This window comes from Lissotriton helveticus, chromosome 5_1 (assembly GCF_964261635.1).
Source record: "Lissotriton helveticus chromosome 5_1, aLisHel1.1, whole genome shotgun sequence".
Classification (NCBI taxonomy): Eukaryota; Metazoa; Chordata; class Amphibia; order Caudata; family Salamandridae; genus Lissotriton; species Lissotriton helveticus.
This window is the reverse complement of record NC_136065.1, coordinates 590,028,683-590,043,357: the sequence shown is the minus strand read 5'-3', so window position 1 is coordinate 590,043,357 and position 14,675 is coordinate 590,028,683. Positions and strand designations below refer to the sequence as shown.

The following is a 14,675-nucleotide window of genomic DNA, read 5'->3' as shown; positions in this document are numbered from 1 at the left end:
CGGCATGGCCCAAACCAGATCTCATCCCCACGTCATCAAATCTTCCGGCACATCCAAAAACCAAGAGAGTGCCCAAATCAATTAAATGTCAAAGTTCTGCTTTAATCGTTACACTTGCAAATACTGCCACCCTGCTCCCTGTGGGCAAGTTCTCAAGCCTCCCAAGGCCCAGATAAACAGAGGGATGCACACTTCACATGGACCAGAACAAGAGAAGCTTTGAGCTCTTGAGCGGTCCACAAGCGAGACGCGGCCACATCCTTAGCAGATGCACTACTGGTAACATGACATTTAAATTAATGCACTCCTAAATGGGCAAAAAAAGGATTGGTTACAGCACCCATTCTTAGATCATGCAACTTGTATGAGCTTTGGCTTGGACTCACCTTTGCTAAAAGGTGGCCTGTGAAAGTTGCACACTGCCCAGCCTTTTTTCTGGGGTGAAAATCCCCAATTACAGTCCGCACAGCAGCGGCATGGTTTACTGATAGGGGCACCGAGGCAGAACAGTGTGGGGAAAGCTTATGCCACTGCGAATGCTGATCTGTGGATATATTGGATTAGGTGACCTAAAATGTTGGCACTCTCAGTTTAGTACATATAAAAAAAACTATAGTACCACACCATAGCAAAATAAAATGGTAAGGAGGCTCTATTAATTTTAAAGTAATTTTGTGCAGTTACCTTGTCAGCGTCTGCTCCCGTCTCCAGGTGCTGTTTTTGCTGGATGCAAATTTGCCCCACTTTGGCCAGCAGCTCATGGGGGTGAATGAAGACACGAGAGCTCAGGAGAAAGGTGAAGATGTAGGTCCGCTGCAGAACGGAAGAGATTAACAACAAAGCATCAGAATGCGAATCCATGCCTAGCGCATTCCCAGCACAACCCTAACCATGGACATAGCAGGGGCCTTACACACTCCTCAACACCCACCACAACCTACTTCCAAGATAGCAGGCAGCATTACTCCTAGCACCCACCACCAGTTATCACTAGTACAGCAGGGGCCAACACTTGTCACTCACTACAACCTATTCCTGACACACCATGAATACACACTCCTCTTACCTTCAGCTGCCTACTCCCGGATACGGTAGGGACATTGCATCAAGTGCACCCTACATCTGAGATATTAGGGATTCCCATACCTCCCACTTCAACTACAACCTGCTCCAGAGGTAGCAGAGACAGCATATTCCTCACACTTGAAACATGGGGGACTTTGCCCAACGCTAGCAGAGCCTTGACACTGCTCAAAAACACTACCACCTTTAAAAGGTAGTAAGGCCCACTCACTTTTCGGTCACCCAGAACTAGCACCGTATTCGATACAGCACACATACACTACTCCATTCACCAAGCGCTGGTGGGCCACAGTCGCTCCACAAACACATCAGTGCCTTCAACCAGCAAACGCAGTTTTTCCACACACAAAGCTTGTCTCAAACACACACCTGTGCGTGTAGCTGTGATCAAGGATACAGCATGCCAAAGAATTAGTTGGCAGGCAGAAACTTTTTCCAGGTAAGGGAATCCCTCATACATTCAATGAATATACTGTCTATATTTAGGTCCACTTCAGAAGGATTTGAGGGGCACCGGAGACCGTTTTGAAAAGCCAGGAGATGTCCATGCCCATGACAGCACAATAAAAAAATCACTTTGATGATTTTCGACCAAACACAAAAGACACGCTCGAGTTTTTCCACTTTAGCTCAACATTCAGCATATTCTGGGGCATAGTGTAAAAAAAAAAAAAAATTCTACAGAACCAGTCTGGTAGCATACGTGTTCCTGAAACGGAGGCCTAACTGCTCCACGCGCTCTCAACGCCCTTTAGACTGCCCTGCTGCCGCCTTTTTGTGTGAAAAATGTGCTTCAGAGCGCCCACATTCAGGCTGTGACCACAAATCTGTTTGAGTTCAATGTGTGTTTTCTTTCCCGGCCTCTTTTCCCACAGCCGGCAGTCACGTGACCTGGCTGGGGTTACTTCTCATATGCCAACGATTACTGTACGCCGGCACATAACGCTTTCTTTTTTTACCGAGGCCTGTGATCAGTGAACATGTTACAACAGTATGTGCGTGCGTGAGTTGCAGGGGGGCGGGGGGGGGGGGGGGGAGTGTATCAAATACATATTTGGCTAAGGAACTGACATGATGTAGGAGACGGACCGAATTCCCGGCAGCTCCACCCGCCCTATGATGGCGGGAACCGAGCAGATGAACTGCAAGTATTTGCAGACCAAACAGCGAGTGAAAGTGGTTGTTAAACAGTTTATTGGTTTGGCGAAGGCGAGAACATACTTTCATCTCCGAACCCCATGTTTAAAAGACAATACACGCATTTGAGGCCCCAGTTCCATTATAATGTGCGAGTGAAGTGCGCCTTCAAAGAGTTTTTGGTCTTGGTTCAGTTCACTGTAAGCAGGTGTCCCAAAGACAATCAAGCATTGGTAAAGGCAAAAGGTTAGGCACTGGCCCAACATTCATTTGGCTCGGTTAGTGTTCTCTCTGTTTTGCCATGGTTTATACACAACTTTTGCTGGAGAAGAGGCTGGACCTTCAATCTTAAAAAAACACAAAGGGGATTCGCTAAAAGCCAAAGTAGTATTAAATAAAGCATGCTTACGGGAACTACGTTGTGTGTGGATGTGCTGATTGTGAAAGAGTGGAAGGCAGTCACTCACAGTGACGTTAGCCAATGGTTGAAGTGGGCTGATCCACTGCCCCATATTTAACCTGTAGTGGGTGGAACAAAACTGACTAACACAATTACCGATCAATGGATGAAGAGGGCTGGCTGAAAGCTCTTTTAAGGAAATCTATTATAGATATAATATTAGTAATATCAAAGGTCTTGGTGAGCGCCAGACCCAAACACACTAGAACTGCACACATTTTGGGACGGTAGTCAGGCGCCAGGCCTTAAAGAGAGGTCACAGATTTCAATCTGTTCTTCTGCTTTAGATCAAACTGAAATTTAAGTGGCTCAATTGGACAGGCTGTTGTCTCAGAATCAACAAAATATGTCCACTTCTATGATTACTTGCTCTGAGCAGGCAGAACAACACGTTTCAAGAGGTTTTATCAGAGTCTTTTTACCATCTGATTGGAAATTCTTTATCAACCTAAACTTCTCCACTCCCAGCCAGTTCCTGGTGGCAAACTAATGCAGAGAGGTTGGTGCATTTACTGAACAAACATTTACCCTTTCGGCAACAATTCAGCTATATTTTGCCATTCCCACCTACCCACAACCCCATTAGCACAATATAGATTAGTTTCCACAATCTACTTAGACACGCTTGCCTTTGCTGGCAGCCATTTCGAATTGACCCATTACCCCGCAATGGAAATTCCTAAAGAAACCGTAGGCACATGGCAGTCTCATTTACATAGCAGGAACACATGACTGTCCCTGCACGAACCAGTCGTTCTTTAACCGCATGCGTGCGGCCGTTTTTCCCGCGGTATGCGGCATTTTTCAGATTACCGCGTTACATGACGAGCTCAGCTCGTCATCAGCACACGGTAGGTAACGCTGATGACGAGCTGAGCTCGTCATCAGCATGGAAGGGGTTAAGAGGCAATAATCCATTTCAAAATGTCCCAGCAGACCAGTCCTGCTCTTTCGTCAAATGAACTCCCAGTGGGCAGGTCTTTCTAGAATCCTAAATCTAATTGCCTGAGGTCCCCAAAAAATTAGAGCGTCAATGGAAATGAACATCCTTCCAATTCGCCCTCCATCTTCTGCTGCAGGCTCAGAGGAAAAAATGAGTAGCAGGGAAGATGCAGCATATCACTTCTTACTGAATGCTTAGTCCAGTGACTAGTGAGCTCGATATGGCTCCAGAGTCAGGGACAGCAACCCTTGTGCAGGAGTGGCACACAGGGAACCAGCAGCAAGCTGTCCACATTCAGAAGAGTGCATCCTCATCACTCAGTCTGCATAAGCATCCCAGGAGTTTTTGATAATTTGCATCCATTGTAGGGGACTGATAGATTTCAAAGACTGCCTGCAAATTAGCAGACAATTAAAAATATAACACGAGACTTGAGCAAGATGACAGAAGGGGTCAGTGTGAAGACGGATCAAATAATACCTTTCTCAATGTAAGCTTCTGTGTAGGGATGAGGGTTTGCATCGATTAATTTGAGCAAGGGTTCGATCTATCTTAGCTCCTGAACTCTTTCTAGAGCAGCTACACTTAAAGGAGGGGCTTACAGTCATGTCTGCACTGATTAATAGACAGTTCTCCATTTTGCGTTAAAGACTTGTGAAACACACATTTATATTTTTAAAAATAGCACTAACTCTGCAAGGGCGTGGCGCCAGCTTCCTAGGCCTGCCACGCCCTCAAGAAGGGATAGCCACTGGCTTGAATAGCATTGGATGACTTCAGCTTATGCGGTTCAGGACAGCACTGTACTTGCAGAACACTTCCCCGCAACCATTCATTAAATTTAAAATCCCAGTGTAATCAAATAAATGCTCTCAGTTTGACCCATTACAGGTAAGTAGCCTAGTTAGTAATTTTGATAGTGTGGTGCAAATCTAGTTGGGGTAAAATGAAGTACTTTACACAGCAATATCGAAGATATTGTAACTATAATAAAAAAAAGGGTAGGGTGATCGCTAGCGGCATTGGTTGCAGGCGGCCAGCAAATGCCGCAAGTGGATGCTAACAATGGTGATCTACTAAGGAAGTTTAGGGCACAGCACTTCTATTTCCACAAATGAAACAGTGATGCGTACCCAAATCTACAGTATGATAGACATAGATAAAGACAACTTCATTTAATTAACCAAATTCCCTGTTAAACCTGCTCTCTTTAACAGGAGGAAAGTCCTTCTCCTACCTCACAGCCAACGCTTGGAACACCCTCCCATTCCACATCCAGCAATCTCCCACACTGCCCCAGTTCAAGAAGGACCCCGAGACCTGGCTTTTTGGATGACCCCAGCACTCAACAGAGCCACCCACTTCCCCCCGGCGCATAGAGACCCTCACGGGTGAGTAGTTGTGCTTTACCAATCCCTGATTGATTGACTGATGGTTGAACCTGGAACCTGGAGGCAGCCACACAGCACCAAGAGGTGAGGGATGCCATCAGAGTATGGCATGGGTGCCCATAAAGTACCACCCAAGTTGCACCCCTCTCTCAGTAAATTAAGTTATCTTGTAATCTATTTCCATTAATTGGCAAGTGGTTTAATTGCCTAAGGAAGTTGTAAATGCCTGAAATGAAAATTAAAAAACAAATTGTGTATGTAAACTCCTCTGACGATTATTGAACACCAAGATAGGAGCCAGCTGGCACAAAGACCTCTCATCAGCAGGGCCTTCGTGCAGCGGAGGTTGCTCAAACCCTGCAGTCTCGCCAATTCGCTTCCCAAAAGATCTTGCATTGTTGTTTTCACAACTGAGTGGAGTTGAGCCACAAAGCCACTGGTTCCTTCTTCTGATCCGGTGGGCTCAAGGTACCCAGGCCATAGAGCTTCTTCTGGTGCGCCGCAGTCTTGCAACAGCTAAAAACTCGCGAGAGAGTCGCTGCGAGACGGTCAGTGGGGACCTGTCGGCGGAACGCCTGCCGCAGCCATGTCTGCTCAGAACGGAAATTTACCAACAGCCTGTGTCAGCGACAGTTCAATGTTAGGCATCAAAAATGTGGCAACAGAAACCGAAGTGATAACAGGCATCAGCGAATCTGGGTCTACCATGTACAAAAATGAACGTATTCTACACAAATCAAGATAGTCGGCAATTCTGAGAGGTCCTGCAGTTTGCACCTAAAAGCCACTGGAAGAAGAACATGTGGGCTGTATGTACTGTATGGTTTAAAGAGGCTGTGTACCAACACAAATGGTATGCTTTCCAAAATGACGAGCTGCCATAGCCTTTACTCGAGCCCTTTTTTACTACATTTTTTATTTCTCATTTATAACGTTGTGGTTTTGCACTCTGGCGGCCTGAACCTTCTGCTCAAGCTGCATTAATTTGTGTATGAACGCAGCTCACCTTCATCAGGCAGGTACCGGTGAAAAGTCAAAATTGTGTGCATTCCCGCTCGGCAACAATATCAATTCTGATGAACTCAGCCTTTTAACCGTTATCAAAGTTTGATAGAAAATACCTCCACTGACTTGGGAATAGCACTAACGCTTAGTTTTTTACACCACTTCCAAGTCCCATGCTAGGCTATTACATTTCTACAATGTAGTATATTAAAACACATTAAAAAAAATTCAAGCATTATTTCCACTATATAAAGTTATTCTTTTAGCAATATAAATAGATGTTTTTATTGGGGGGTGCGGTTAATAATTTTAACATCTTGAACAATATACCCTTTGTTCAAATCGTGTAAATTAAAAAAATATATATAAAGAGGCATTAATTCCAATACAAAGAGCGACTTGTTAAGCATCCTCGCGGGACAAAATAAATAAATACAAAATAAACTGAACGCGAGATAAGTATTGCTGACCCTACCCCCCTCTTTAAGATCGAGGAATGTTCAGAGGCAAGGAGACATTCCGCTCCAGCTGTACCAGGACTATCTAGGGTCCATGCATGACCCACTGACACGAAATGAGGCAACAAAGCTGTGGATTGGGACATTCCATTCCCAAAACCACAGCAACTTCCCACCCCCCTTTAGCAAACACAATGTTCTCGACGCAGTCACAGGACCTATTCACAGCCTCTTCCCAGATAAACACAGGCCCGGGTGCCACAGTGCAGCCTTGCTGCTCCCCGCGTGCGCACTCACGCCAGGTCAACGGAAAGGTCACTAGTTTCAGATCTGGTCCAAGAAGGAATTTTACAGCGTTTACTGTTGCTTGCTTCCCAAGAAGCCAGATACCGAGGGAGGCAGATTGTGAAATCTGAATTTTTTCAAAGATAAAGTTTGAGAGGCTGAGAAGTTTGTCTGAACTATTTGTACATTTCCCAGAAAATGTTATGAAAGATCCGTATGGAACAATACATGTACAGTGTGCAGATGTAAACAATCTGAGAATAGTGCATAATGTGGAATCTTTTACAAAACTCCCCAGGGAGCAGGAGGCGGCCTACTGTGCTCCTTCTAGAAGAGTTTGGGAGTAAGATCTGTGACACGGGTCCCCAGTGCAAAGCCTGTTAAATACCATTTTTTTAGGGTCGACCACGATGTAGACAAGTTTTGAATAGATTCATTCTATGTAAATGCATCTGATGTGGCGGCCATAAACAATTAAGCATGGATCGTTACCGACGTAGTTGGACATCCTGGTCTATAAAGATTCAGGAATAAAGCACGCTTCCATTATTTGCAAAATGGGAATTCGACCTCTCTCTCACCTGTACAGCCAGAGCAAAGGAGCAGGGAGTTAAATAAGAGGACATCAGTTCAGATCACACAAAAGTTATAGATTAAAGTGATATGCAGAATTTATTTTGAATCTTTATAAATGCCGAGCCACAAGGGTGGTCAGAGGACGAAGGAGAGGGTGACTCATCTTTTTCAACCCGCAACAGACCTCCTCCCTGACCGGTCCTTCAGGGGATTCTAAAGTAGACACATTACTCTACTGATCACGAATGGCGGGAAAAAGCCGTTGGCTAGGTCGGTCAGTGGGGTTTGGCGGACTTTATTCAAGTGCACAAAAGCAATCGAGAGCCAAGGAAACTAGCCAGTACCAACATATTGCAGTTGCTTAATTTGAGCTGGTGGTTTCCGGCACTCAGCATCAGCACCAGCCCTTAAGTCTCAACAACGGTTCTCATGACAGTCTACCACATGCTGGCGCATTCTATCAAATTTTGAAATGAGTGGACACAATGTTTAATAATTCAATATAGATAAAAAATGAATAAAAACTGCCACCTATGTCTCTTTTATAGTATTCTGTGGCCTGGAGCAGTCAGAATTGTCATACTTATGGAAGGTCATTGGTTATGTTGGTACGGTTACTGGCACGGTTACTGGCGGTGCTGGCAGGGGCAATGGATGGTGTAAGCTGCAGGGGCCTCCCAAGAAGGGCCCTGGCATTTACTTTTTTTTTTTTTTAACAAATTAAGCATGGTCCATTGCTCTTGGCCAACCTGGTGAATTTGTGGTCAGTTCACCTACGGTTGAAATTGATGTTCAGTGCATAATGAATTCAAGCTACAAGCCAATTGGCTGCATCAGACAGTATCTGAACTAGTGACCAATGCGGAGTTGAAGAGTCGTGCATGTCTTTTTCGGTCTCATAAGAAAGTGAAGATACTAAACAAGACCCTAGAAATGGCTACAAGATGGTTGAAGCTTAAATTCCAACAAGCGAGAATCTGTACCTAAAGACTAAGAGAAACAGTGTGGTAGGCAGGCACCCAGAATGGTTGGTGAGAAGCACAACTCCCATGGCCGTGAAGATGGGGCTGATGTCAGCTCAAATCTCTTAGATTCACAGGCCTATTCGTTAAACTCAAGAAAAATAAACATATTTCACCTAGCCCCTGCCTTCTTAATAGAAGCATCCATTTTCCCCAGTGAGGGAAATTCACTCATGCATCAAGCACGGTGGGCATGCGACTCACTCAGCCAAAGCCCATACAGTCTTAAAAGGCTCAGCCTTAAAAGGCTCAGCGACCTACATTCAAATACGCAACACAAACAGGTACAAAATAACACAAAAAGCACACCTGGGAAGGAGGGGGATTCTACAATGCATATGATCGGAGCTAGGGCTCTGCACAGCTCCCAACAATTCTTGGACTCTCCCGCTCCGCCCCTTTAGTGCCCAAATTAAAGAAACCCACAACTCACGTCGGGATAGTAATCCACAGTCGGTACCAGTCGCTCGATCAACGCCTCTAGTGATCCGGACACCACATTCCCATCCTGATACACGGGGTCACCGCTCCGCTCGCCCATGTCTGGCTGCACCTGCCCACTACAGCTGGAACCGAGCATGCTGGGAAAAATCGGCGTCTGGGGCATAGTTTCCTGTGGAAAAGAAAAAAGTGATTTACTATTTTTTTTAATGTATGCATTATTCTTTAAAAAAAATGTGCGTGTGTACTTTAGACCTAATGCGTCTCACGATTTTGTGGTTGGGACATTCAGCCCTCTCCAGACAGGAGACGCGTGGGAATGAGGTTAGAGGGATTGATGGTGAAGAGGGAGTATTATGGACTCCATCAATAAGATGCAGCTATGAGTTTAAGTGGTTCACTCACATTACAGTCAATTTCACTTCTATAGTGTGCATTTTCTAGTTTCTCAGATAGTTCCATTCTCTGAACCCGAATTCTAAGCAGTCCTAGGGTACTGAAGTGACTAATGTAGAGGAGCATTCATCCAAGATCACACAGTGTTTCTTGTGGTTAGCTGGGTAAGAGGTAGGCTACTCCTCATTGGTCAAGCCAAATGTAGCATCCTCTGCCAATATTACTAGACCACAACTCACACTCCTACAAAGTAAGATCCAACCTTCTTCCCAGATCACCACTCCTTCTGGCCACAAGGATCTATTCCCCAGAAACCCACAGCTGCAGCACAGTAACCTGACTCCATAAGGACATAAAAGCTGTTGCATACTATGGTGGCTCCTCGCTAGATCACCTCCTTCCATTCAGCCGAGTACCACAGCACTGGATGACACCAGACCTACCCTTCGGTATACCACGCCGGACTTGGATTCTACATCGGCATTACTGAACTTCGCCTGCTCCTCCTGATTGTGGGAGGACACACTGTGCATGCAGATGGAGTTCTGCCTCGATCATGAAATCTCCCTGCGTGTGCTCATACATACAGTACACCTACTCAAAAGTACAAGAACAACTCTTCAAAGCCACATGATGACAGAATCATACAGCTGTGCACTGCATGTTGAATTGCCCTCTTTGGCAACAACAGCCTCCGTCCTACAACCCTGGAAGGATCCCACGACTCCAACTCTGCACTTCTCATTGGTAAACTACAGCAGCCCAGATGGGGCTAGTAGCGTCACCTCATTCTTCTAAGTTTGTCCAAAACGTGACATCAGCCCTTTCATCATTAACCTGAATCCACCTGCTGATTTAGAAGTGGCCAGAAGGGGAGATACAATTTATACCAGTTTGTTTTTCATAATCATAAAATGACACAACAGACCAGTGGACAGATGCATCGTGTAATGGCACCCTGTCTTCTCAACCCTTGTTTGGGTGTATAAAATAATAAAAAACAAAAAAGGGAAAATGCTCTTCCAGATCAGGGTTCTCCAAAGTCGGTCTTGGAAGGCAGGATCCAAGCCAGATTTTAAGATTATCCCCATTTAGATAAATGATATCTTAAAATCTGGCATAGATTCGGCACTCCAGGACCCACTTTGGAGAAACCTGTTCTAGATTAAGTCAGACTTTTGCCTATACTCCATCTTATACTGAACTTATATTATTTTATAACATTTTAGACTATTTATATACTTATCTTAAAATATCTTATAATGCTTGATGTTGACTTATACTATATTATACTATCTTATAACATCAAATGTTTACCTAATACTAAGATCTCAAACTATTTTATTATGACCTTCAACTATCCTACAATACTTTATACTATCTTATAATATTGTATGGCATCTTCTCACAGGCTATAGGTGGCCACTCATTCCTGTCCCACTCTCCACCACCAGAATTTGACCTCACTTTAAATCCATTTCAAGGCGCTATAAACACTGCAGAGATGAGCAGCAGGTTTTGTCAGACAGCAGAGCCATCTCTAGGGTCTACAGGTTAACAATGTGGATGTCATGTGTAAGAATGTTTTCAACAATGTGGATGCCATGTGTAAGAATGTTTTCCCTACTCAGCACAGCCTCTTTGTGCAGTCTCCATATCAGCACAGCACAGGGCTCTGGGAAACCCATTACTGTGACCTGAAGCAAAATTGGTAATTCACACACTAAACCAGAAATAAAGCAAGCTCAGTGGGTTATGCTTCTACTGCAGAGGTCTGTGTGCCGCTTGGAGCATCAGATGATAGCTGGGCCAACTCTGCATTTCATCTGAATTTTCCAGCCCACTCTTAATGAGGGCCTAAGGCCTTGATTAGGTATGCCTGGCAGGATGTGGTACTATACAGTACGCACATATGGTGATGCGAGGGATGCTTGCAAAATGCTAACCACTGGCAATCGCTCAGGGCTTCATTCCAAACCAAAATTTTCTGCTACTGTGCCAATCTAGCAAAAACCCCGCCATATGCTAATCAGTACCGACCATGGTCCTCGTGGGAACAGTCACACCCCTACCTGCAGGGTGGGGACCCCTCCAGTAGGGGCCACAGACAACCCTAGTCCAGTTGTGGCCTACATAGACCTTGTAAGGGAGGCATAGCATGGATCCTATGGCACAGTGAGCAAGCTAACCGCGTGTGGACATGCCCGATGCCTTTGGGCAATGTGCGACCCGAGGGCCGCTGGCGAACCAGCATAACCTTTCCTTATGGCCTGCAGACCTCCTCTTGGGAACGAGCAGCAGAGAAACAAAGCTGCTCGAGTTCCCTTTTTTTCTGTTAACCAAGCAAGTTCGTTTTCTGATTCTGGCCTTTTTTTCCATAGTTAGTTGAGCTTATTTTATTTTATGATCAGGGCAGCCCTCCCATTAGAACAAAAAAACAACAAAAAAAAAACAATGTTGCTAAGATGCATTTCTTTATGCTCTTCTGGCTATGGGCTTTATTTCTAAACGCCGCGGGAGCAGAGGCAAAGTGATTCCCTCATGTGCATGGGGCCACGCCCCCAAGCAAATGACGGAACAACCTCTAATTCCCTCATGTGCATGGGGCCACGCCCCCAAGCAAATGAAGGAACAACCTCTAATTCCCTCATGTGCATGGGGCCACGCCCCCAAGCAAATGAAGGAACAACCTCTAATTCCCTCATGTGCATGGGGCCACGCCCCCAAGCAAATGAAGGAACAACCTCTAATAGCGCTGGTGCTACATATGCACCAGTGCTAAAAGTATTACAGAAGGGGACACACAAGTGTCGGCGGCCTCTTATGAAATACAAAACTGCCCCAGGGTGCGCATAAAGTGGATGCACATGTCTGCTGCGCCACCAGGGCACTCCGTTATAAGGCCCAGGTGTCATAAATTGCACCATTTACGAATTTAGCCATCTAACCGGGTCAGAACATGGGGATTTCCGCACAAAAACCTGCATGCCCTCTTATATACTTTGTCTTTTTTCTCCCCTGTTAAGTTTTGGCAGGTTTGGCCTACAGAAAGTTAAAGTGGGCATTATGTGTAGGGTGTGAACATTATCATACCTCTTGTAATTTGGAGCCCATACACAAACGCTGTTTGCGCAGGGACTGCAACGAAAGGAGGCACTTGTAAATAAAGTCTAAGTACACTCCTATGTTACTTTCTTACACTGCCACTCCGAGAGGGTCATGATTTTTAAAGACCTCAAAAAAACAACCAGCAAGAGGAAGTCCCAGAAATACCAGACTAAGAGCAGGTTGAGTTTAGGAACTGGCGAGCAGTGGTAAATTTAACCCCTCCCATGCTCGTGACGGAACCACTCCGTCACGAGCCTCGGGCGCGCTGTGCTGGTGACGGAGCGGTTCCGTCACGGCCCGTCCGGCGCGCCTGCACGGCGCGTTCTAATGAGCAGGGCGGGGCCGTGACGGAACCGCTCCGTCACAAGCACAGCACGCCCTAGGCACGTGACGGAGCGGTTCCGTCACAAGCATGGGAGTGCCGCGCAGCCCCCCTCCCCCCTAGCGCTGCGGCGGAATTGCCGCCGCAAAGGGGTTGAAATGTCCACACTGTGTAAGTAGTCATGGCGGGGCATGTGCAGATTTAAACATGCCAGAACTTATTTGCATGAATAGGTTCATTAATAATAGAGAAATGTTAGTAGTTGTTTTGGCACCGATGACAAGGGCGATGGGTCATGCAAGCTGCAGTGGCCTCCTGTTCAGGGCCCTGGCACTTATTTTACAAATTAAGCACGGGTACTACCCCTCGCTTGCTCTCTTGTACGCCTACCACCACTACTGTGGTCTCATGGGCAATTGAAGCAGCAACAGGAACAGAAAGAAAGCCAAACTGTAAGAGCCTTCTAAGTTCTAACTTTCTTTAATTTGCATTAATTGGCCTTTCCACAGCAGCAAACAGGACAAAGTTGAGGAGCTTCACGTCAGGCGGGTGAGGTCACCCCTAGTCAAAAGGACGCGTGATGTCATCCGGCTGCGCCCGTTTAGCAAATCGACATCCAAGCTGCCAGCCGGACTGAAATACAATGATTCTGCCCTAGCCCTCCCGGCTTTCAGAAGCACCAAACATTCCGTTCAGCAGGGAAGTCTCCGACGGGGTAATCGGCCCGGAGTCCAGCCAGTATTTCACAATAACCTGCTTGTACAACGGCCGGGTGTGTTTATTTTCGCAACACTTGGCCGCGAGAGAACATTCCGGCACCCGTCTGGCTATTCTTTTGTCGACATGCTTGCTGTTCGACATGTTTTTGCCATACTGCTCGCATTGTTTTACAGTGGCTGGAATGACAAAAATCTGTTGTGCTTGCTCCTCGGCTTTAAAACAGCGCCGCCAGCGCGTTCTCTTGCCAACACAACAAGGCCACTTTCTTCCAAAGCGGTCTCAACACAAAGGTACCCTCCTCTCCCCGACGACAGCCCGCTTTCCAAGCCCAAGGTGAGCCCGTGTATTTACAGCAAACAGCACGCTTGTTGCCATACGGATCAGCAACTGCGCACAGCGTGTATGAAATAAAAACAAAACCTCCCCTCTTGTGCATCACGCAGAAGGACTGAGGCCGAACCCTCCACTCTGGAGCAAATCTGGGGGCATATTACCAAGCAATAGCGATAATTATCGCTATGGTTAGAGAAAAATCACCGCAGCTCAGCGGTAAATTTTTATATCGCAAATAAACCTTGGTATTACCAAGGTTTATCGCAAATGCGATAAAAATCGGCCGCAATGCATGAATATCGCGATGCATGAATATCGCTGAAAAGTCAGCGATATTCATGCATTACCGAGCTAATGCTCTTAGCCATGTCATCCACCTCCCATTGGATAACATGGCTAAGAACAGCTCAGGGCAGGTGTTAGCTTTTGGAGATATTCGCGCTTATCGCAAATATCTCCATAAGTTGGTAATAGGAGATAGCGATGTTAGCGACTGTTTCCAGTCGCTAACATCTTGGCACGCCCACTTTGCATGTCATTAGTGATAAATATCACTGACATGCAAAGTGGGGCCCAAGATGGTCGCTATCTCCTACTAGCTGTCGCTAACTGGTGTTAGCGACAGCTAGGTAATAGGGAGATAATTTCATCTCCGCTTTCTTGGCTTTTAAAGCCAAAAAAGCGGAGATAAACCCCCTTGATAATATGCCCCCTGGTTTGGTCGAATGCACGTTCAATTATTTGCGAGTGGATGGATAGAATATGTACATCGACACGCACTGACTTCTTATATAGTGGTCTGTCTGCACATCACTCACGGCATCGGCTATTTGTGCTCAAGTTAAAGGCCCACTAAATCATTTTAAATCATCATTTGAACACTGAAAGGTGGGGTGAATTCATACCAGACCCCTGGCTTGGTGTTCCCTGTTAAATTGTTTAACTCGCCCACCTCTCACTAGCAGCTCACTAATGCTAGAAACGTGCACACTGAA

The 14,675-nt window shown here is 45.8% G+C and overlaps 1 protein-coding gene across 1 annotated transcript in view; it reads right to left on the bottom strand.

Annotated features, from left to right (window-relative positions):
* RASGEF1A (RasGEF domain family member 1A) overlaps positions 1–14,675 on the bottom strand; it is a 77,863-nt gene that overhangs the window by 45,780 nt on the left and 17,408 nt on the right. The window contains exons 2-3 of the mRNA XM_078642939.1: positions 8,794–8,973; positions 685–813 (exon numbers count right to left, since the gene is read on the bottom strand). Coding sequence (XP_078499065.1) covers positions 685–813; positions 8,794–8,973 — 309 coding nt within the window. The remainder of the gene's footprint in view (positions 1–684; positions 814–8,793; positions 8,974–14,675) is intronic.